This window comes from Rutilus rutilus (genome assembly GCF_951802725.1).
Source record: "Rutilus rutilus genome assembly, chromosome: 6".
NCBI lineage: Eukaryota > Metazoa > Chordata > Actinopteri > Cypriniformes > Leuciscidae > Rutilus > Rutilus rutilus.
Genome location: NC_140214.1, coordinates 9,964,365 through 9,987,908, shown reverse-complemented (window position 1 = coordinate 9,987,908; position 23,544 = coordinate 9,964,365). Strand labels below are relative to the sequence as shown.

At 36.1% G+C, this 23,544-nt stretch overlaps 2 protein-coding genes across 3 annotated transcripts in view; one reads left to right on the top strand and one right to left on the bottom strand.

Annotated features, from left to right (window-relative positions):
* The window catches only part of lig1 (ligase I, DNA, ATP-dependent), a 23,914-nt gene extending 14,659 nt beyond the window's left edge, over positions 1–9,255 (bottom strand). Inside the window, exons 1-12 of one of the 2 annotated variants that reach the window (XM_084412482.1) lie at positions 9,094–9,255; positions 8,817–8,879; positions 8,393–8,564; positions 8,108–8,297; positions 6,826–6,969; positions 5,914–6,213; positions 4,477–4,582; positions 4,269–4,364; positions 2,394–2,450; positions 2,212–2,270; positions 1,862–1,975; positions 1,616–1,782 (exon numbers count right to left, since the gene is read on the bottom strand). In XM_084412482.1, coding sequence (XP_084268608.1) covers positions 1,616–1,782; positions 1,862–1,975; positions 2,212–2,270; positions 2,394–2,450; positions 4,269–4,364; positions 4,477–4,582; positions 5,914–6,213; positions 6,826–6,969; positions 8,108–8,297; positions 8,393–8,564; positions 8,817–8,879; positions 9,094–9,110 — 1,485 coding nt within the window. In that variant the 5' untranslated portion in view covers positions 9,111–9,255. The remainder of the gene's footprint in view (positions 1–1,615; positions 1,783–1,861; positions 1,976–2,211; positions 2,271–2,393; positions 2,451–4,268; positions 4,365–4,476; positions 4,583–5,913; positions 6,214–6,825; positions 6,970–8,107; positions 8,298–8,392; positions 8,565–8,816; positions 8,880–9,093) is intronic. The other variant, XM_084412483.1, reaches the window with a different exon arrangement.
* A 3,088-nt stretch (positions 9,256–12,343) lies between these two features.
* Positions 12,344–22,991, top strand: LOC311291479 (prolyl 4-hydroxylase subunit alpha-1-like; the record flags this gene model as incomplete). The annotated part of the gene is made up of 13 exons (XM_084410515.1): positions 12,344–12,351; positions 12,539–12,690; positions 12,868–12,987; positions 13,075–13,296; positions 13,382–13,527; positions 13,622–13,798; positions 14,062–14,117; positions 14,311–14,407; positions 14,754–14,804; positions 20,825–20,863; positions 20,989–21,057; positions 21,129–21,225; positions 21,348–22,991. 13 exons carry the CDS (start codon positions 12,344–12,346, stop codon positions 21,416–21,418), a joined length of 1,305 nt encoding a protein of 434 aa, XP_084266641.1. The 3' UTR covers positions 21,419–22,991.
* Positions 22,992–23,544: the final 553 nt, after the last annotated feature.

The following is a 23,544-nucleotide window of genomic DNA, read 5'->3' as shown; positions in this document are numbered from 1 at the left end:
AAGAACAATTCATAGTGCTCTCTAGTCTCTACTCCAGTGCTGTAATCTAACAGACACTCGGGAGAAAGGAATATGATTTAGAAAGCGCAATAAACTACAGCAAGATAAAGTCATTTTATACAAACCATAGACCTTTATCTACAAATAAAGTATAATAATGGGGACATTGATCTTGGAGAGAGTGTCATCGTGTTGCTGTCGTAACTGAACACGACGCACTGTTTGAATGCTGAATGGAGAATGACTGAGGAGAGATAAGTTTCCATTAACTTTAACTTAATGACTTTATTCATTTTTACCTCACATTATGCTATCAAATGACTTTAGAAGTCTTGGAATATAGTGCACGAAAACTTTATGGTGCTTCACAATGTTTTTTATGGCTTTAGTGGGGCTTAACAATAACACAATAGTATGCACAATATCAGACCTCACTGAGAAGCTGCAGCTGTGGCGGGATGAATTTTGGTGTGGCGGACCACCACGGCAGAATGAATGTAGCGGAAACACTGTAGTGCATGTTTCCTGTAGCGCAACTAAAGCATGATGCTAGCAACACCAAGGCTATGTAAACAACTCCCAGGGAATTAGGGGTGTGCGATATTGACAAACAATTATATCTTGATATTTTCTGGGATTTTCTCGATAACAATTATTAGATGATATTTTGCTGAGTGATATTGTGTTGGTACTTTGGCAGGTTTAAGACTGTCGTGAACAGCCGACTCCTAGTTTTTGATATTCTTCATACTCTGTGTGGTGGTCAGTTCACAGCAGTGACAGAAATTATTTTTTCCAATATGTTTCAATTGATTTTTACCTAATATGGGCATTTTTACCTTTATAAAGCCATTTTTTTTTTAAACCTAATTATATGCATGCATCATCTTTTGTGTCAATTTGATAAATTTAATCAAATTCAATTATAAAAATAAGACACAATAGGGCTGTTACCAATCAAATGAAATCAGCTAATCAGTATCAACAAAATTCATCTTGCAATATTGAATATTGATATTTAAAATGATTTAAAGCAAGAAAAGATACTTTTATATGTGAAATTGAAACCGAACCGAGTAGGTCGCAGCAAGTACCTGTTAATACACACGATATATATCGCACACCCCTACAGGGAATCCATGTACTCATAAAAATATATACCTTGAATATATTTTAAGTGACAAGGTGTACTTCACATTATAGACCCTTTTACAGCCCACGTGATCAAATAGTTGCGCGCGTATTTTGGCAACGGAAGTGCTGTTCCCCACTGGCTCTAAGGTGTTAGCAACTCCGAAAGTTTATCAAAACGGTTTCCCAGCATCAAAATGTCTGGTAGTTGCGTTTACGGTTGCACTAGTCGATATTCCACCAAGGGGCTTAAGTTTGATAGGATTCCGACAGGATCACGGCCGTTTCAGAAGAACCGGCGGCGCCTGTGGCTGCAGGCGATTAAACGTGTTGATTGGAGCGAGGACATAATAAAAAATGCTCGGGTCTGCAGCGACACGCTGCTGATTCTCGCCATACTTCCGTTGCCAATATGCGCGCGCATACGTTGCTACGTCATCATTGTGTACAAACAGTAAAAGGGTCTATTCTCATCTGTACTTACAGAGTTTCCACTCATGCTAGCAATCTCTTTCAGTTTGTTGAAAACACCCCCTGCTGTCAGATTGGCCGCTGCAAACATCATTCTCTGATTGCTGCGGGAACTCTCAGCAACCAATCCCAGGTCACCTTTCTCCTGAGCCTCCGCCTTGATTTTGTCCAACTGTCGCCCTGGTAACAGAAGTCAACAGTACAAGGGTCAGGCAAAGAGAATGGTGAACGGCATTAGGGAACACACAAATATATTTACCAGTTGCTTGAGCGATGGCTTTCATCAGGACAGTCTCCCCGATGCCCAGCTCCAGACCCTGATACGCAGGGCCGAGCTGGTTCAGACACAGGTATACACAACACAACAGGTCATCTAAACAAACAACAGAGTATTGAAAAGAGAGAAACAGTGAAGCTTAGACATTTCCAATGTATACTACATTTTTTGTGCTTTGCACAAGACAAAAGTATTTTTCTTCAATCTGTCTCCCTAACAGGAGCAATAATCTGTTAATTTATTCATTACTTGGACAAAAAGGAAGAAAAACAATCTCTGGCTAGCATAATTACTAACCTATTTAAACCCCATGAATCAATTAACACACTCACCAGGAGAGAGAAGAATTACAGAGCGCAAAAAGTTGGAAAGAGTTTCAATGTTTTTCAGCCTAAAAAAAAAGAAAAAAGATTGAAATTTGACAGCAGCATACTCATTTTCAAAATGAAATAGATGCAAGAGAAAAACACAGAATAATATAAAACACTATACAGAATAATGCTACTCTTCATACCTTCCAGAATCCTCTTCAATCTTTTCAAAGGTGCGAGCAACAGCCAAATATGGCACTCTGAGAAAGGGATAGAGAAATATACAATGAACTTTCATAGAAAGTGTCATACTTTATTGCTTGAAAAGCTTTTTGTTAATGCTTTAGAAAAAACAAAGACTATAACTTTAGATGAATAATTAATTTCACTCTCTCGATCTTTTAATGATGAAACAATTCTAACACATTACACATTACACATTACACACACACTAACCCTAACAATTCTAACACATATTGTTCATCAATGTAATCTTCACAAATGAACAACTTAATGAATTTAGTCTAAATACAATCGACATAAGTAAAAAGCTAGTTAGGCCCTGTTCTAAATGGCACACTTCATATGTACTTTGTGTTATGTCTTGTGGACTTACAATAGCTGCTGTGTGCATGCAGTCGTAAAGTCCACAAGACCATAGGGTCTCCCATTTGTAATTTTAGGATGCATACGTTTGCTTGCGAGTTGTGATGTTCACGACTAATTTAATTAACGTTTAAATGGAAATTTTGCAAATGAGTCTAAAACTAGTCTAAAAACCTGTCATGTGATGTGCTTGTCTTGCAGTATGATCATTGTATATTAAACTTAAGCATTCACTTTAGCAACGTTAGCCATTAGACATTAATTCAAATCAACTGAATCAATAAGCAGCGCAGGACCAATAAGTTCAAACCTAATAGCCTATTTTAAACAAATTTCCTCAAAGTCAGCACATTATTGTAAGGTATTGTTGCTCATTACCACAGCAACAATTTGCTTGTCTAGGTTCGAACAAGCTTCACGTGTATGAAAACTATCTGTACACATGACGGACAGCAAAATTGCAAGAAAAGCCTGACGTGTACTGACAACTATAAATTAAGCGTATTCTCTTTGTTAGGATATTGATATAGAAATAGTTCAAGTGTCAATTAAGTTTCATTCATAATGTTTCTCCTTTAATCCGATATAAAATTTCATACCATATTGTCCCTAACCGGTAGTATAACAAGCCTATAAGTAAACCTAATTGTTATTACTTGTGTAGTTTGTGAAGTTTTGTACAGGCTTTCAAAAGACTCCCTCACCTTGCTCATCTTCCGAGTGGACATTTCTCTGAACCTGCCAACAGGTTAGAAAACCAACGCATGCAAAATCTGAGATTTTGTTTTCCACTCCAGATATACACTTTTCAAAATAATATATTTTAAAATGTAACATTAACATGACTGTAATTTAAACTTAGCATTTGTAAAAATATAAAGCAAAACATTAATTGTGCAGCAAAAAAAAAATATTTTAAATGACTAGTATTTCCACGTCGACTAGCAGCAGCATCGTTTAATCGACTACTCGCAAACACGCCCTTTGCGGTCGATTTGAACCCTCGATGCACTGAGCCCACACTGAAGTGAGCTATACCCGACAGTTAAGGTGGCATCATGTCACGAAAGTGCAGACTCCTAGGAAGACCGTGAGTGCTTAGGGTGCCATTTGGTACAGGGCCTTAGGCTATAAACGAACGACACCATGCTCACATGACTTCAAAGTCACCATCACCAAGCTTCCAACAATTTCAATGTTTACTTAAGTTCTACAAGTTGTAAAGATTGAGTTAGAACTAGACTAGTGAGTAATGAATTTTTCTGTTCGGCGCGACGTTTAATGTCCCTGACAACCTCTGCAGTCCCATTTAGCCACTTGTAAGCAATTGCCATTTTAAGACACGTGAAAGTTATAAAAATGACCTTATTTCACTGACTTTGGGACGATGAAACTGAACCTGCAAAAATGCTACAGTAACTAAAGGACTCATTTGGCACTCTGTTATATTGCTAATAAAAGGCAGTCTTTACTTTTGGCCCCTCTTCCAGCAGGCGTGGTCAATGGGATGGTACTGTGCTCTGGAGGGATCATACTGGCTCTGCTCTGCAGACTCCGCCCCCTTTTCACTGTCCAAAAAATAAAGCTCATTCAAATGGGGTCCTTCCAAAACAAACAATTATATTTTTCAAGTAAAATATTGCAAGTCGTTTGAACATTTGACTATTCTTGGATTTTAACCTTTTATTCTCTTTCTGTTCAGTGACGTCAGGGATTTCTCCATCCTTCTTTTTCTCTCCCGCATTTCGCTCCTCCTTTTCCAGTTTTACAGCTGCCTTTCTGGGAGCTACAAAAGATCGAAAGTTAGATAAATAGTTCAACTAAAAATTAAAATTGTCCCCATTTACTCGCCCTTAAAAATCATACAGGTTTTGGACATTATGTGGGTGAGTAAATGATGACAGAATGTTCATTTTGGGGTAGGGCTGGGACGGTATGTTTTTTTTCTTACCGCGGTTGAAAAGCAAGAAATTCCCGCGGTATTGCGGTAAACCGCTTTAAACCTCAAGTCCCCCCCCCCCCCCCCTCAACCTCACCCCCTCAACCTCACCCAGTTTTTTTTTTTCCTGCGACGTCGCGGCTGGAACAACAAACAAAGAGTGACAATGATAATCTCAGGTACTGTTTATGTGCTTTATTTAATGTTAAAAGAATGCAATGTGACTTTGAATATCGTTTAGTGCTCCAGCTTTGTAGCTGTAAAAGCAACAATGAATAATTCACCTCAGATCTTGATATTAAACAAATGGAAACCAGAACGTTCAAACTGTGAACATACAAGTGTATTCTTTGACAAATATTGTTTTAATAACTCAGTAGCCTATGTATTTTTAATAATGTTTAAATGGTGTAATATTTGTGAATTTGATTATGTAGTCTACTTATCCATTTTCTTGCAAGTGCCGTCAAGATTACTCTCTGGTGCTGTGAGTGTGCACTTGCCGCGACTCGCAAGGGTTTACAAATGCGGTCTTCACGTGAGAGAATTGTGTTAAATAAGCACGTGCAATTAAAAGCTGAGGTCCTTTTACTTTTTTTTTATTTACGGTGCGGCTTGAACACGGCGTCCGTCGAAAATAGACTAGGCGCCTATCTTTATCGAAGCGGCGCGGAGAGACGCTTCTGAAACGCGCCGCGTCGTGGCTGTTGTAAACACACAAGCATTGACTAGAGTGGGCGCGATCAGCTCCGGTAGCCGCGTCGCAGCCGTAACACGCCACAGAGTGTAAATAAGGGGTTATAGTCAAGCCTACGAATGGAATGTTATTATGTGTCATGGAACAACCTATACGTACTTGCGAAAGGTCGGATTTGCTCCATCTATTGATGATAAGTTTTGTTTAGAAAACCTTGAATCCATGCAAGACACAATGTTATTAGACACAATCCATGTCATTAGAATCAATGAATCCATGTCATTAGACAACGTGAACACATGTGAAGGCCAGTGTTTATTTGTTTTTTTTTTGCGGTGATGACGGTGACAAGCTCAGACCCGCGGTAGGCGTCACGTGACCGCGGTAATGCGGTAACCGTCCCAGCCCTATTTTGGGGTGAGCTATTCGTTCAATTAAAATATAGAAGAAGAAAAAAAAAGAATAGGAAAAAAAGGCTTACCAAAAAAGCTGCTGATGGGTTTCTTTTTGGCCGATGCCCCCTCGCCCTCTGTGTCTCTCTCTTTTTTCACCAATCGTTCAGGACTGCTATCTTCCTTCTCTTTCTTGTCTTCTATTTTTTCTTTCTTCTTATTCTCTTCATTTATCTTTTTATTCTGCTTATCATTTTTATCATTCTCTTTTATCTTATTGTTTGCATTGTCCACAACTTCACTCGTCTTTGCTTCATCCTCATCTTTCCGTTCCTCCACTACAGTCTTTCCATCCGCGCTCTTCTCTTCCACCTCCATCATCTCATTTTCTAAGTTGAAGAGAGAAAGAGAAAATCCATGAGGACCGTACTGAGACTGTGGAAAGGATTAGGACAGCATGCAGAGAAGAGTTTGAGAAACCTGAGACGTTTCACGCATATAAATGATAACAGTGCAACTATAAAACACAAACCGCGTCCGATTTTTTGCGTTCACAAATGCACGTTATTGGAAACCTAAACAAACAGCACATGCAGAGACTGAGTGTGTGCGGAGCAGCGTTTACTGTGAACGGAGCTGAGGTGATTTTAACATGTAATCTGCAAGCATGTAAATAATTAAAGCGTTGTGCGTTTTTTCTGTGAAAAACAAACAAACAGCGCATATATTTAACTGAATCGCAGCCATTGTGATTTCACAATAGCACTACGCTATATTAAGATTGTAAATGGTTTTAAATATATTGCGTAGCCTTAGAAAACAGTGTAATGCGGTTCATAGATTCTCGTCTGTGGAACACGCCACTTCCGGTATTTTGCCGGTTACGCATCACGGGTAAATTACAATTGAGGATTTGATCAAATCGAGTACTCGACTTGAATTGAGGAATATTTACAGCTCTAGAAAGGATATACTCATGCACAGAGATCAGCTAATCTCACCTGTCTGCCCAGGTGATTCCTCCACTCGCGCTCTCTTACTCTCCTGGCCTCCAACTTCCTCCTTCTCCTCCTCCTCCTCCTCCTCTTTTGACCCCTCTCCATCGCTCCTGCTTTCCAGCTTCCTCTTGGGGAACTGCTTGCGGGCTAGACAAAGTGAGAAGGACTTTAAATTTATAAAGCCTATTGTATCATATTTGATGAATTTTTTTTTTTTTTTTTTTTAAACAAGTAAATGCCTTTTAGTATAATTCAAAAAAATATTCACATGTCAGGTCATGGTACACATTTCTTTTTACTGTGAAATCTTTCATTTTTATTTTTAAAGTAAACTTAAGAATAACTTTTATATTGTTAGTAATATTTGAAGGTAAACTCTTACTGGGCTAAAGCTACTTAGGCTTAAATCATTTACATTTTTTAAAGCATTTAAATATCACCTTACTAAGACTATTGGAAGATATAGAGTGACAACTGATCTTTATGTGCATTTTATGAAAGTAGTCTGTTATAAAAAAATCTCATCGATATACATTACAAGCTATCAGAATTTCATGTTACTTTTCTGGCTATATAAATATCTTTAGAAGCTACAGAATAAAATAAAAAAAAAAAGTCACTGCAACTTTAACTCAAAATAGTTGTTTTCTCTCAATTGTAAGTTTATCTCTCACAATTCTGAGATTTTTCTCGTAATTCTGACTTTATAACTTGCAGTTGAGAGTTTATGTCTCACAATTCTGAGGGAAAAAAAATTATGAAATTAAGTCAGAATTATGAGATATAAATTCACAGTTCTACCCGAGTCAGAGGTTTTGGTACCTCGCAATTCCAAGTTTAGATAAAGTCAGAACTGCAAGATACAAACTTGCAATTGCGAGAATTTGTTTTTAGAAATGTGAGATAAGAAAATGCATTTACCATTTTTATTTTTTAAACTCAGTGGCAGAAACAAGCTTCCATAAATAACATCTGCACCAAATTGAATAAAACTTTTTATTTTCCTGTTTAAGATTCATATTCTAACCATTTAATCTATTTCACTATAATGGCCATTAAAGCCTTTTAGGTTTCAAAAACAGAACAAAACATAAAGCTCATATGCAACTTTTGTTCTAAAGATTTTCTTTTATATTTTGTCTAAAGGTTCAATAAACTGTTCCATTTCAAAATGTTAGATTTTTCTGAAAAAAGTTTTTGAGTATTAAGAAGAATTACAGAGAGAATAAGTGATCATTGGCATAAGAGGGAACGTGAGAAGAGGAGAAGAGAGACTAATGCAGACCGGTTTTACGTTTGGGAATGCCTGACGGTGATGTTGATGTTGGAGTTGCTGGAGTTCCTGAGGAAGCAGGGGTTACGACAGCAACAGAAGTACTCGTAGTGACCGGAGTTGTCGGGGTTACAGGAGTTTTTGGAGATACAGGAGTTTTTGGAGATACAGGAGTGCAGGCAGCCTTTGTAACATCAGAAATCTGTGCGTTTGGAGCAGGAACACATAAAAACAGAATCGTCGACAACAATACTGACGTGTTTTCATGGTGGACGGCCATGATGACTCAATTCTTACCTTCTCTGGTTTAACTGTTTGAACTTCACTCTGTTTCGGCGCCTGTTCTTTAACCATCGGCTGATCTTCATCATCACTGTCTAGGATTACTCGACTGCGTTTATGAACCTTCTTTATGGGTGAATCACTTTCCTGCACGCCATTCTGAATTTTGAGAGGACTTTTTACCGGTCTGAGCAGCAAAAGAAGAAAAAAAAACATTATACAACATTATTACGTACCATTATATTTGTTATCATAATCTTTTTGGAGTCCATATACCATAGTTGTCAATGTCACCAAAGAGAAGACATACAGAATCAGCACAGATACTTTTGTTGGCAGTGTAAACAACTTTTGGCTGCATTGGCTGACATTTCTACATTATGTTAAATTAGAACAAATAAACTCAAGCATAATGTTTAATATGGAAAATGTCACTTACTCAGCCTTTTCTTTGACCTGTCCATCACTCTTCTCCTTGCCTTTCATTGGCTGAAAGAATGACCTGTGGGCGGGAAACAAAAAGATCACGTATGAAAGACAAATGAGCTCACTTAATACTATAAGGTAACATCTTTCAAACATTTAAAGAATTAAAGCTTAAAGCAAAACCCTTAATGTCACAGGTAGAGTAAAAACACGGTCTTGAGTAAGAATCAGACATTGCAGTTTATCATCAACACGGAAAAAAAGCACAAAAAAGAGCAGGACACACTCACGCTATGCTTCGCTGCATTGTTGATGTCTTGCACTGCTAATACTGAGTAAATCTAGAATATATTTTAATATATATTCGTGTTATTAAAATTCCTGAAGCATCGATGTTTTCTTCCGCGCGCTTATCTCCGTATGATTCGGCGCCAAAGTGACGTCGTTCCCGCGGACAACAGAAACAACGGCGTTTATTTAGCACAAAAGCATTTTAGTGCCCCCTGTTGGATTGGAGTTATTGGATCCCACCGTGTTTCGTCTGGAAAATCTACTAGCCTAATAGTGTTCACTCAAATTCGTTTTATCCATTTATACTCATATTGCCACTGAAATAATCTATATGGATTTTGTCTGCTTCTAGTTCATTGTTTCCCAGCCTTTTCCTTCTTATGTTCCCCCACAGCCCCATCAGTAAGAAACCTCCTAATCATCAACAAACTAGAAATGTGCCCCTGTTAAAAAGACCTTTCTAGATAATCACCAGTGTTTGTGACACCCGCGTCACCACGGGTTCTTATGGGTTAAAACAAAATTTATTGACAGAATTTTATTTTCTTAATAGCATAAACAGGCTTTACTCCCTTGAAACTTAAACTGGAATGTCACTGTTTCTGTCAATGCGACTCCCCGAACAGGCGAACACACACACACACACACACACACACACACACACACACACAAAAAAAAAACACGCGCGCGCGCGCGCACACACACACAAACACAAACACATATTATTACATACCCAGCACTTGATTCAACCTCGTTAACCACTTCGCTAAAACGCTCACAAACGGTAGCCTACTTTTCTTTCTTTCCTTCCTTTTGTTTTGTTTTTAATGAAACTTGCCAAGGCAGACTGCCAGGCCAGCCACTGACAGGTCACTTGACATGCCAGTGGCGGCTCCTGCCAGCCAGCTGAAGATTGAACCCTTACTGGAAGTCCAAATATTTTTATTCAACCACCTAGTTATAGATTACATTTGATGGAAAAACAAAGTATATGATGTTCAGACGGACCATGTTAACTACAGTAATTATGATAGTGAGAAGCAATGCTTGGTGGCGCTTTATCCCACAGACTAGGTTTGAAAAGAAAATTATGAAATTCTAAAAATATGATTATATTTTCCTTAAATGGCATGTACTCCCTAACTACAGGCCACCTTACTTTTCTCATATAATATAGCCTATAACTGTGATGTTCTGCAAAACAACAAGCTTTAAAAACTTTTTTCTTACTGCTGAAAATTGGATCACTTGCTGTGAAATCCGTTTTCTCTCAGGTTTCTCTCAGGTAGCCTACCTGTGTAAGGTGTGTGTGTGTGTGTGTGTGTGTGTATATATATATATATATATATATATATATATATATATATATATATATATATATATATATATATATATATATATAATGGGGATTTTCAACCATTTCTGATAAACCTTTTTTTTTTTTTTTTGTAATGAACGACTTCTCTGAACAGTGCTGATCACATTAGGATATGATGATCATCAAATCCAATATTGTTTGAAAACTGATTGAATGAAGATTGACTGACATTCTTTATATTGATTATTGCAATATCATATCAATATAATATATTGATGTTCTTTTCAGAGTTCAGTCGTGCTGGAATCAGTGTGATTTAACATGAATGTTTTTGTTGAGTTACAGTTAGAATGACTTACATTTTATTGTGGTATAAGAAATGATCCCTCCCTCCTCTTGATTTTTAGGTGAAGTCCACAAGGAGGAAAGAAGGCTGTCAAGTGTCAACATTCTTCAACGTCATCATACGTAAGACATTATACACACAATATAAAATACACACGCGCACACTGTGTGTGTAATTTTGATCCACTTCAGTAATCATACAATCACTATACGATATTTTAAGGACAAACATAAGATATTGTGTTTAGTCACATCTATAATATAAAAGAAATACTGAACATAATCATAATGAGCACAATAACACATATAGCTGTTGAGATAATAATTCATTGTGTACTTTTAGTTTCTGCATTAGTCACACTTACATGTGATGTAGAAGTGGTTGCTAATGCAGCATTCTGTTGCAAATGTTTTGTTGATATGTCAACCTCACAATCCATGAGATGTGGGGATTTGTTTGTGAAACCATATACCAGCTATTAAAGGACTGGCCAGACTAGTTCCGACAGACTTTTCGGAAAGCAACTCATTTAAAATAAGTCCAACAATTATTACACATCAAACACACAAAGGATTATATACAAAAATGTATTTATCATATTTATTTGTATAGCACTTTTTTTTTTTCACAATACATATTCATGCAGTTTCAAAACTACGTTTCAAAGCAGCTTTACAGAACATGCATGCAGATTACAATTAAGAGTAATCTGTTATGAGAGGTGACTTTGTCAGAGCAATGTCCGTATGGCAGAAATAAACAGCTTTATTATCATTATGTTCATTATGACTGTCACAAATGTTGTTTTGCTTTCGTTTTTTGGTCTCCGATTGCAGTACTGGGAAATTGCAAAATGCGGACAGGTGATTCACGTGAACAGTCTGTATTTAACGCTAGTTCACTTCAAGATACATACACAAGTTTTTTTGTGTTTTGAGGAATTGAAGGTCTGATAATGACCATAAAGGAACTGACAGTATTTGTGCTGTTTTCATGGATTCTCTATTCAACTGGAGATGAAATCTTTTCATCAACAGGTACAGTATTATTAATTTTATTTGAATTCAATTTAATATCAATTAATATATGAGTTTATTCCTTTTTTAACCATTATTTTAGTGTTTTGTTCATTATTTATTTATTTATCGTTATTTCTCTTCTTCTTTTATTGTTTTTACACTGTTGAGCTGATTTTATTTATTCATTTTATTTGTGAGACACTTCTGATCATAATACAGTAAACAACTTTTGCCACAGCTTTTTTCATACATAATTAAATCTTCATATATTTACTCACATATTTTGAGATTTACAATTAAACATTCACTTTTTTAGCTATTGATGCCATTAATGACTAAACAATTATTAACTTTCTCTTTGGTTATATAATAAAGATTTTTCATTATGGATGGAAATAAAGTATAATAGAAATACCTGTATACATTTTTTATATAATTATATATAAAAAAATGAAGTGCAAATATAATTATTTATAGATAAAGTTGCACAGCTTTTCGAGGAGGAGGAAGACCTTCTGAAAACCTTCAGTCTGTACATCAATGCTGAAGAAAAGAATGTAGAGAGAATGAAGAGGTGAAAACACTTTCATTATTAAGCATCAAAGCATTTTTTAAATTAAAATATTTTCAATTTACAGCAATAGCCTGGTGAAACCAGTTGTGAATACTTAGCAATCATGCAGGCATATGTTTTTTACATCAAGAAATATGTTATTAATACATTAATTTAACCCTACATCTTTTGATGAACTTCAATCCAGAATTCTTCTGGTTCTTCAACTACTCACATACTTTGACCCTGATAACCCTGAGAAAACCATGAGAGACCCTATGGCAGCTTACAAACTCCTCAGACGAGTGAGAAGTGAATGGTTGACTATTGTCAAATACACTCAATTGAGTCTTTATGAAGGTGAGAGCTTATTTAAGTTCTTTGGCAGAGACATGTTTCATCATTAATTATTAATAGAAATAAAAATCTAGAGATTAAGGTGAATGATGATAAAGCTTTCAAGCTATTTTATTAAACGTTGCAGTTGTTTATGGATCCGTTCTTGTGTTTGAGACTTGTGCTTGTGTGATCTTGTAGAGTATCAGAACCTGCTGGATTATGCAAATATCCCAGAGGCTGAGGACTTGGATGATGCCGCTTCAGAGCTGATCAGACTGCAAGAGTTCTACAAACTCTATCCACACAACATCACAAAGGGTGAAATGTCTGAACCAATGCCGTTTCACTTTTTTAGTTTCAAAACAAGTTCCAATCTGATTGATGCTTTCATTTCACATTTCTCAGAAACGTCTCTAAATGCAGATGAAGCCTACCATGTGGGGTTGGTCGCTTATGACGAGGACAAATTCCAGCATGCCTTTCTCTGGTTTCTGTACAGTCTGGACAGATTAACAGAAAACTCAATCACTACTGAGAAAAAGTTGCTCCGTTTCCTTAGTTCATCAGCCTATCATTTTGGCAGCCTACCTGTGGCAATCTACTTCGGCCAACGGCTTCTAAATCTGGGTGAGGTCATAGTGACATGAAGTTGAATACTAATATTTTTAAATGTGAGGTTGGACTATGGAAGTCATAAGCTTCTTTTCCTCAGATCCAACTAATGACGAAGTCAGAGTAGAGCTGAGCCTTTTGAAACACCTTCGCTTCAAGAGAAATTCAAATCCTGACATATTCACGCTGAACACAGAGTCAAATAACTCCTATGAGGCACTGTGCAGAGGAGAGGTTGACGAGAGGGCAAGTACAGTGTTTACAATTTAAATCATCATTTAACATGAAATTACAAACAGTCAATGTGAAGCTTTGAGTCTATTATAATTTATCAAATCAGACCTCCAAGAGGCAGAGGGCGCTGTCCTGTAGGTACAGCACAGGTGGAGGAAACCCCAGACTGATGTATGCACCAGTGAAAGAGGAAGTGGAGTGGGACGAGCCTCGCATCATCAGATATCATGACATTATATCAGACAGAGAGATAGAGATCCTGAAGAATATCTCCAGACATCAAGTGAATATCTAAAACACACACACAAACAAAAAACATTAAACTATTTAATTGCCACCTTCAGAATCTAATATCTTGTTAATATTTTTGATGTTTTGTTGTGCTATTTTGGGCATTCCTTTTAAAATTTGGCTTGGCAACTTACAGTATTTCTACAGTGAAGACAAATCTAAATGCAATGAAATATAGTGATATTGGAATGAATTGTGTGCTATTTATTCATATTTATATTTGATGTTCAATTTCCCTTGTGTGTCCTACTTTAGCTTTCTAGGTCTACAATTAGATATTATGGAGTGTCAAACATCCGTACTTCTCAAAGGTGATAATCCTTTATAATCACCCAAAATGAAAATTATGCATTAATGTTATTTTATATTACTTAATATTATTTACTAATTATTAACTAATTAACCATTTTGGTCTCACACTTATCATGGGAAGAAAAATGGAAAAAGTTTACAATATGGTTCAGTATGTTAACATGAGTGTTGCTGAAATCATTCCCTTTTCAGCGTTTTTCTAGAGGAAGACAACACTCTGCTTGCTCGTATCAGTCAGAATATTGCAGACATCACAGGACTCTCAGTGGAATCAGCTGATGAACTAAATGTACGGTCACAGTAAGAAAGAAATCACCTGTTCACAGGCAGCATATATATATATTTTATATGGACAACTTTAACATAGCTTTGCAAAGCCTGTCTTGCAGCTAGCTTGGTCACACTTTCATGCACTCAAAATACATAGATTACTAAATCCATTTCAGACTTCGAGGCAACATTGGTTTAGTCCGATAACAGATATTAGGCTACATTTTTATACACCGATTTTATATTAAAATTTCAGTGGATATCAAGGTCTCTTCAATGGATTAACATTTATTTTCCCTAAGTATTACTGTAGGTGTTGTTTTACCTGAAAGTTTAATTACAATAGTGTTGCAATCATTTTCCAGGTTCAGAATTATGGGATTGGTGGCAGATTTGAACCACATTATGATGCATCGGTAAGATATCTTTACTAAAATAAAGCCATTAAATAAATTTGTTGGCCAACCCAGTATTTGCCATGGAGTTAAATAAGGTTTGTGGTTGTTATTTGAGGAGACTTTCCCATTACATTAGGATGTAAAAAAAATTGTATTGCATCACAATAAGTGTATTGTGATTATCAAAACATTTTAGTAACTAAACTGAATTTGATTAGGTTTAGTGACATGTTACAATGTTTACATGGTAGGCTACAATTTCTGGTAAGCTACGCTTTTTTATTATTTCAATTCAATTCAATTATTGTGATTTGATTTAATATTGACTCATTTGGATAAATATTAGGTAGGATACACAAGGTAGGCATTCATTTTTCTCAAGAAAAAAACAACTCACTTAATGGTGTAAACATACAGAGAGCCCTATCAGCGGGCAGTATTATTTAAGGTTAAAAATTTAATTAAATATAATGAGTTTTTTTATTATAATAACAACTTTATTTAATGATATAAGTAAAAATATACTAAATATGTAGGCTAATATAGTACACATATCAGCCAACTAACGTGCTATAGCCTATATTATGGTCATCAAATGGCTTTCCTGAGGTAAATGTTATGTGACATAATTGTTCCCCCTTTGTTTGATTGATTGGTCGATATTATGTATGAGGAATATACATTTCGGTAAGTTGTACTGTATCTTTCAACAGTGTTCATTCGTGTTTATTTACTATTAGCTATAGAGATGATCGGTTCACGTGCCGCTAGGGATCTGTCGCGTCACATTTAAGCGCCAAAAAGGTATTTATTGTTTGAATTTCGTAATAAAAGTGACAGAATCTGAGAGCTGAGATTTTTTTATATCATAACTAACCTGCTCTGTCTAGTCTGTCGGTCTCCGTGTCCTCTTTGCTTCGCGATTTTTCTGTGCGTGAGAAAATAGATGTGTGGCGTGAAAGCGTGTGAAAAGTGTCACTTGCGTGAGTCTCACGGTGAATGCGTGAGAGTTGGCAGCTCTGCCTTCAGGTATTCCACAACAGCTTTCTGTGTCCTTTACCCCTTCTCCTGTTGTTCCCAATACACCCTCGGTTCCATTTTCTTCCCGCCTGACTTATCTTTTGCTTTAGTCTAATCCTCCCTTCCCTGTATTTCCTAGCCTACTGTACAATGAAACATTATGTTCTGCACTTTCTGTGATTTTACATTCCAAACATTCATCTGATTGACTTTTACCTAATAAAAACAATGTAATCCTCAGTCTGGTTAACTCATCCCTTCTGTTCATTCTAATCACACCCTGTGAATTGACTGTAATATTTCCTTCCACTATATCCATGTCCCACTTGTCCTACCATTTTTTCATCATTTCTTTTTTGATCACTGTCTTAACTTCTCCTTTACCAAAGGGAATACATTGCTCGTCCTGGTTGATTTTTTTCTGCTCTCTCATTCCCTTTTATACTTACATGAGCAGGTACCCAGCAAAATCTCACATCTATCCAGAGCCTCCGCAATCTTAATAAGCTTTGATGGATTTCTAGCATTAAATCTTGTCTATTAGATTTCATATTTTTAATACGGTAAAGGGCTTCTGCAGAGTCAACACAACATACCACTCTATCTGGTTTAACTTCCTTTAACCCTAATCGCCATCATTTCTGCATGTAAACTGACAACTGATGAGGTCATCTTTTCCCAATACTTACATTCAATGTTGATATTTCTATGCCTTTCCTATCCTCTTCATATTTGGACCCATCTGTATAAATAAATCATTTATTCCTTTAGTTCCATTTTTCCTTTAGTTCCATTATATTTAAATCTAACTACATTTTTGGAAACAGCCAAATAGGGATATTGCTATTAGGAGTAGGGGTGTTAAAACAGATATTCTGTAATCTATATTCCTCTGATTTAGCTTTTGTTGCCCATCCACAGCCATCACCTATAAAATAATTATATTCCCAACATTCTTGAATAACACTATTGGTAGGATTTCATTAACACATCCACGTAGACAACACCAGTATCTATGAGTTTATTTCTTCTCAGGTTTAAACGTTTTTTTAGGTTTTTAGGTTTAAAAGTTTCATTCATTTTCACTCCACCTTTCCCATAGGCTATGTACTTTCCTTGTACCCTTTTTATCTAACCACTTGCCCAGATATTTAAACTGTTTAAATATCCAGATCAACTGTTTCCATATTGTGGCTATATAACTTCAAGTTCACTGTTCTACTTTTTATTGCTTCCTTGATTTTAATTATCACATCTATGGGATCTCGTCCTATTGCTCAGATTTAGACTTAACAAGTGGATTCCCTTTTATGAGGCTGCCATTTGATTGGTCCCATGTCTATCCACTCCTAAACGTAACCACACCCCCAGAAGTCGGTATATGAAAATTCTCAACCAGCAGGGCATTATCCACTGTTCATCACAATATGATGTGGTAATTAGTTTACGTTTTTAAAACTCATGTTTAGGGTTTGACTATGTCTGTGTGCAAGTGTATTACTTTAAGTGATGCAGTCCTTAACCCAAAGAGAGCCCATTGCTCGAAAATGCTAATTTGCTTTTAGGACTTTAAACTCATGTGTCAATGAGAGCTTAATTACATATTGACCAATTAAATCATTGTCAAGTCAAGTCAAGTCAAGTCAAGTATATTTGTATAGCGCTTTTCACAATACAGATTGTATCAAAGCAGCTTCACAGTATTAAATTAAAATAATACAACAAGGTTTGTTTCTAGTGGAATTTATTGATAAAATCAAATTAGATATCCCCAGAATATCCCCAACTGAGCAAGCCAAAGGCAACAGTGGCAAGGAACCGAAAAACTCCATCAAGTGACCTAATAGTGTCCTAAAACTCCATCAGGTGACCCAATGGAGAAAAAAAACCTTGGGAGAACCCAGGCTCAGTCGGGGGCCAGTTCTCCTCTGGCGTTTATTAACTAGAGGCCGGATTGTAATTTGAACTGTAAGATTAAAAATATTATATGAATGCCTGGCTGAAGAGATGCGACTTTAATCTAGTTTTAAACTGGGAGAGCGAGTCTGAGCAACGAACAGTATCAGGAAGGCTATTCCAGAGTTTTGGAGCTAAATGTGAAAATGCTCTCCCTCCTTTGGTGGTTCTGGATATCCTAGGTATGACCAAAAGCCTTGAATTTAGTGATCTTAAAGAGCGCGATGGATTATAGGGCGATAGAAGATCCGTTAAATAGACTGGAGCTAAGCCGTTTAGGGCTTTATAAGTCAGTAGCAATACCTTGTAATTAATACGGAACTTTATAGGTAACCAATGCAGTGATGATAAAATCGGTGTTATATGATCATATTTTCTTGATCTAGTAAGAACTCTAGCGGCGGCATTTTGGACTAACTGTAGCTTGTTAATTGAGGATGCAGGACAACCGGCTAATAAAGCATTACAGTAATCTAGTCTCGAGGTCATGAATGCATGAACTAACTTTTCTGCATCAGAAACTGATAGCATATTACGTAGCTTAGCAATGTTTCTAAGGTGGAAAAAGGCGGTTTTTGTAACATATGAAATATGATTTTTGAAAGACAGGTTGCAATCGAGTATAACACCCAGGTCTTTTACTGTAGAGGATAAAGTAACAGGACATCCTACTATATTAAAGTTGTATTGCGAGAGGTTTTGTGGGCGGTTTTTTGAACCGATAAGTAGTACCTCTGTTTTGTCTGGATTTAATAAAAGAAAATTACGCGTCATCCAATCTTTTATATCTTTAACACACTCTGTCAATTTGGATAATTTAGCGTTTTCATCTGGCCGTGATGAAATATATATTTGAGTGTCATCAGCATAACAATGGAAACTAATTCCATGTTTCCTTATAATATTTCCAAGGGGCATCATATATACTGAGAATAATAGAGGGCCTAACACAGATCCCTGCGGCACTCCATAGTTTACTGGAGTTATGATCGATTCTCCATTTAAATAGACAAAATGGTAGTGGTCAGATAAGTATGATCTAAACCAGCTTAATGCTTGTCCTTGAACACCAGTATAATTTTGTAGTCGATCTAAGAGTATTGTGTGATCTATAGTATCGAACGCAGCACTAAGATCAAGTAAAACTAGTATTGAGATACAGCCTTGGTCAGAAGCTAAAAGTAAATCATTTGTGATTTTAACGAGCGCAGTTTCTGTGCTATGGTGCGGCCTGAAACCAGACTGAAACTTCTCATAGATATCATTTTCTTGCAAGAAAGAACACAATTGAGCGGACACCACTTTTTCTAATATTTTAGACATAAATGGAAGATTTGAAATGGGTCTATAATTTGCTAGGTTATTATGATCTAATTGTGGTTTCTTAATGAGAGGTTTTATAACTGCCAGTTTAAATGTTCTTGGAACATGACCTAAAGATAAAGACGAGTTAATAATATTGAGGAGAGGCTCTTCCACTACAGGTAACACTTCTTTCAGTAGTTTAGTTGGTATCGGATCTAATAAACATGTTGTTGTTTTAGAGGAAGTGATAAGTTTATTTAACTCTATTTGTTCTATAGTTGTAAAGCACTGTAATTGTTCTTGCGGGGTGATAATTAAGGCTGAATTATAAGGCGCAACTGAAGATTGAACGTTTACAATTGTGGTTCTGATGCTTTCTATTTTCTCAGTGAAGAACTTCATAAAATCATTACTACTAAACTGTAACGGGATATTTTGTTCGGGTGATGTCTGTTTATTTGTTAGTCTAGCCACGGTGTTAAATAAAAACCTTGGATTATTTTGGTTATTTTCTATTAGTTTGCGGAGGTGCTCAGCCCTGGCCGCTTTTAGGGCCTTTTTATAACGTGACATACTGTCTTTCCACGCGATTCTAAAGACCTCTAAATTAGTTTGTTTCCATTTACGCTCTAAAATACGGGTTTCTCTCTTTAGAACACGCGTAGTATTGTTGTACCACGGTGCTTTAATTTTCTCTCTGACCTTTTTTAATCTAATAGGTGCAACAACATCCAATGTTCTAGAGAGAATAGTGCTCATAGTGCTAGTTAGTTCTTCTAGTTCATCTGTTTGTTTGGGTTCAGGCAGCAGCTGAGACAGATCAGATAAGCAATTTGAGAAATTATCTATGGTGGATGGAAGGATTGTTCTGCCTGGTTGATAACGCGGCGCCGCATGACATATTACAGCAGTACGTAATATGCAAGTTACCATGTAATGGTCAGTGACTTAATCACTTTGCGGTATAATATCTATATCGGTTGGATCGGTTCCATGTGATATAATTAAATCGAGTGTATGATTAAGACGATGAGTTGGTCCGGTGACGTTTTGCTTGACCCCAAATGAATTTAATAAATCTGTAAACGCAGCCCCTAACGCATCATTTGGATTATCTACGTGTATGTTAAAATCTCCAACAATTAATGCTTTATCGACATTGACTAATAGGTCTGAGAGAAAATCTGCAAACTCTTTTAGGAAATCAGCGTAAGGCCCAGGCGGTCTATATACGGTAGCCAAGGCTAGAGATAATAGGGATGTTTTTCTAACATCTAAGAGCGTAACATTTAGTACAAGTACTTCAAACGAAATAAACTTATAACCCGCTTTCTGAGTAACATTGAGAATATCTCTATAAATTGTCGCAACACCACCGCCACGACCAATCAGACGGGGCTCATGCTTATAGGAGTATCCAGGAGGAGCAGACTCATTTAGACCGAAATAATCATTTGGTTTAAGCCAGGTTTCAGTTAGGCAAAGTACATCGAAGCTATTATCTGTGACTATTTCATTTACAATAACTGCCTTAGGTGTGAGTGATCTAATGTTTAGAAGACCTAGCTTTAGAAATTGTTTTTGTTTACTAATAGCAACATTTTCTGTTTTAATAACAATTAGATTTTTCCTAGATCCTGCAGTAGATTTGTTATTTGATCTCACTAAACGAGGAATAGACACGGTTTCTATGCAATATTCTACACTAGTATTTATATCAGTTAAATTGTAAGATAACATAATGTTTGATCTCACAGGATGATGAGAATGAAAGGATTGCAACGTTCTTAATTTATGTAAGTCTTGGCCACTTTTAATGCAAATGGAATTGTAAACATTATAAGTTAAACTGCAAAAGTTACTTATTTTCATATTACCTGATTTGTGATTATGAACAATAATTGATGTGCTCTTGCTGTAGATGAGTGATGTGGAGATAGGGGGTGCCACTGTGTTTCCTAAAGTTGGAGTTGCATTGAAGCCAAAAAAGGTACACCTGATCTCTATGGTATATTAGAATAATTTAAGTAAAATTCATGCATCCATCCTCTGCTTTTTAAGGGTTCCGCTGTGTTTTGGTACAACCTCCACAAGCATGGCAGAGTGGATTGGGATACACAGCATGCTGGATGCCCTGTGTTAGTGGGAAACAAGTGGGGTAGGTTTTTATTTAATACTTACTGGCTTGGATTACTCTTATAATGTATTCTATTGAATTATACTAAATTTAATTCAATTTCGCATTACATTGAGCTATATTGTTTTATGGTGTCTTTTCAGTGGCTAATAAATGGTTCCATGAGTTTGGACAGGAGTTCAGGAGACCCTGTTCTTTATCAGACTGGGAGTGAAAGACACTGTGACCATGTAAAATCATATGAAGTTTATCTGTATGACGACTTATCTGTACTCTATCTGTTATATTTATTATGTATAAGTATTATGTATCATATCATTTTATAAAGTAGATCTGTAACATATAGTATATTGTATTAACTTTTATTGTGATTTACTACTGTCTAAGTGGTTGTAATGTACAATAAAACAAAACAAGTGCAATAGAGTAAAATAAAGTTTCAGCAAGATATCAATTAATAATCACATTACATGAGTTGATCAATCCTAGCAGCCAGTAAGTGCGTTATTCCTGTAGATGAGACGCTAGTTCTCTGAAGTTGTATTTAAAGCTTAATTTGACGTTTACTCTTCCGTCTGTGCTGGAATGATGATTCACATGTTTTAAAAGTTTTGTGGTATGTGTAGTTGTAAATGTTGTGCTGGAAGACTGGCAGGCTGTATGTTTATGAAGGCTGTAAAGGTACAACCTCGCATGAGAACACTGTCAATATCAACTCTCATAGCAACACACACAATATACCAACAATCGTAATTTTAATGAAGATTTTGAAGACTGTAACTGTTGAATAAATTAATCATATTTGCATCTGCAATAACTTAACAGAAACATGCAAAGTCATACTGATTCCAATCAATGTTTGCTAAACTGAATCTGTGAATTCTGTAACATAATTTCTAATGCAGGCCAGCACAGAGCCTGCTTTTCATCACAGACAGATGCAAATTTTAAGCAAATTTTACACAGGACCAAAGGGAAACATTTCACTTACAAGTTTAACTTCAGCAAACTAGTCTTAGTGAATTACCCATGTCTTCCAACAGAAAGTGTTTTTTAATGTTTTATTGCTGAAAATCTTACTTATGCATATAATAATACAAACATTATTGTAGTGTGATCATTATTATCCCTAATCTCATAACACAGATAAAATAATGTAAGCAATCATTCATTTTACTTTTAGTTTCTGAATTAGTCAGACTTACATGTGATGCAGGTGTGGTTGTAAGTGCAGCATTCTTCCAACAACAAAAAGGACACTATGCCAGTAGTAAAGTTTGTCTAGTTGTTAGACAACATTATTAGAGCAGGCCTTGATGTATGTCTTTCCTTTCCACGATTATACCCTTTGTTATCTCCAATTGTACAACATGAAAGTTTCAAAGTATATTCGTAGCCAAGTAACTACAAGAAACAAATCTATATTGTGATACGCCATTATTGTCATGTTTATGTTTGTTTTTTTGTTGTTGTTTTTTTGTGAGCTTTTATATTGATTTTATATATATTCTTTGGTCCCTGTTCCTCTCTGATTAGTTCCTGTTTGGTTGTCTTAGTTACTATTATGCCCCTGTTATTTTCCATAATTGTTCATTAGTTAATGGATTTTGCCACATCATGTTCCTTGTTTCCACTCTCATTTCCCATGTGTATTATAGCCCTCAGTTTTCAGTTGTAATGGTTTGTTCTTGTCTATGCTATGTTGGATTGCAGCATTTTGTATTTGTTGTTAGATTGTTAAGACTTAGTGCTCCTGTTTTTATTGGTTTATAAAAATCCCTGCTCCGAATAGATCCTGTCTCTATGCTTCCTTGTTCCCGCAACCAGCCCCCTGACTTCATGTAAAGTTTCGCTTTTGTTTTTGTTCTCAGATAATAAGCATACTGAGAAATGGTGAAATGTGGGCAGGTGTGCCTCTATACATTTGAGCTCAATTTCACTGCAAGATAGACACACACAAGTTGCGATTTGAGATATTGAAGGTCTGACAATGGCAGCAAAGAAACTGACGGTGTTTATGTTGTGTTTTTGGATTTTCTGTGCTGATGCTGGACACGAGTTCTTCTCATCAACAGGTTATTTCAGTTCAATATCAATTCATTATGTTTTATATATATATAGTTTTAAATTAGTAATAATTTAATGTTATTGTTTCTTTTGTCTATATTTCTCCAACTCTTTTTACACTGTTGTCATGACAAGTTGGTTGTTTGTTTTCATTTCATTTTGCCATAATTTCAGCACTGATGCACTCATACGTAACAATTTACTCTCTTTCACTTTTTTATTCCATAATTGTCTTAATAATAATAACTCTCTCTTTAGTTTCTTACCTAATAA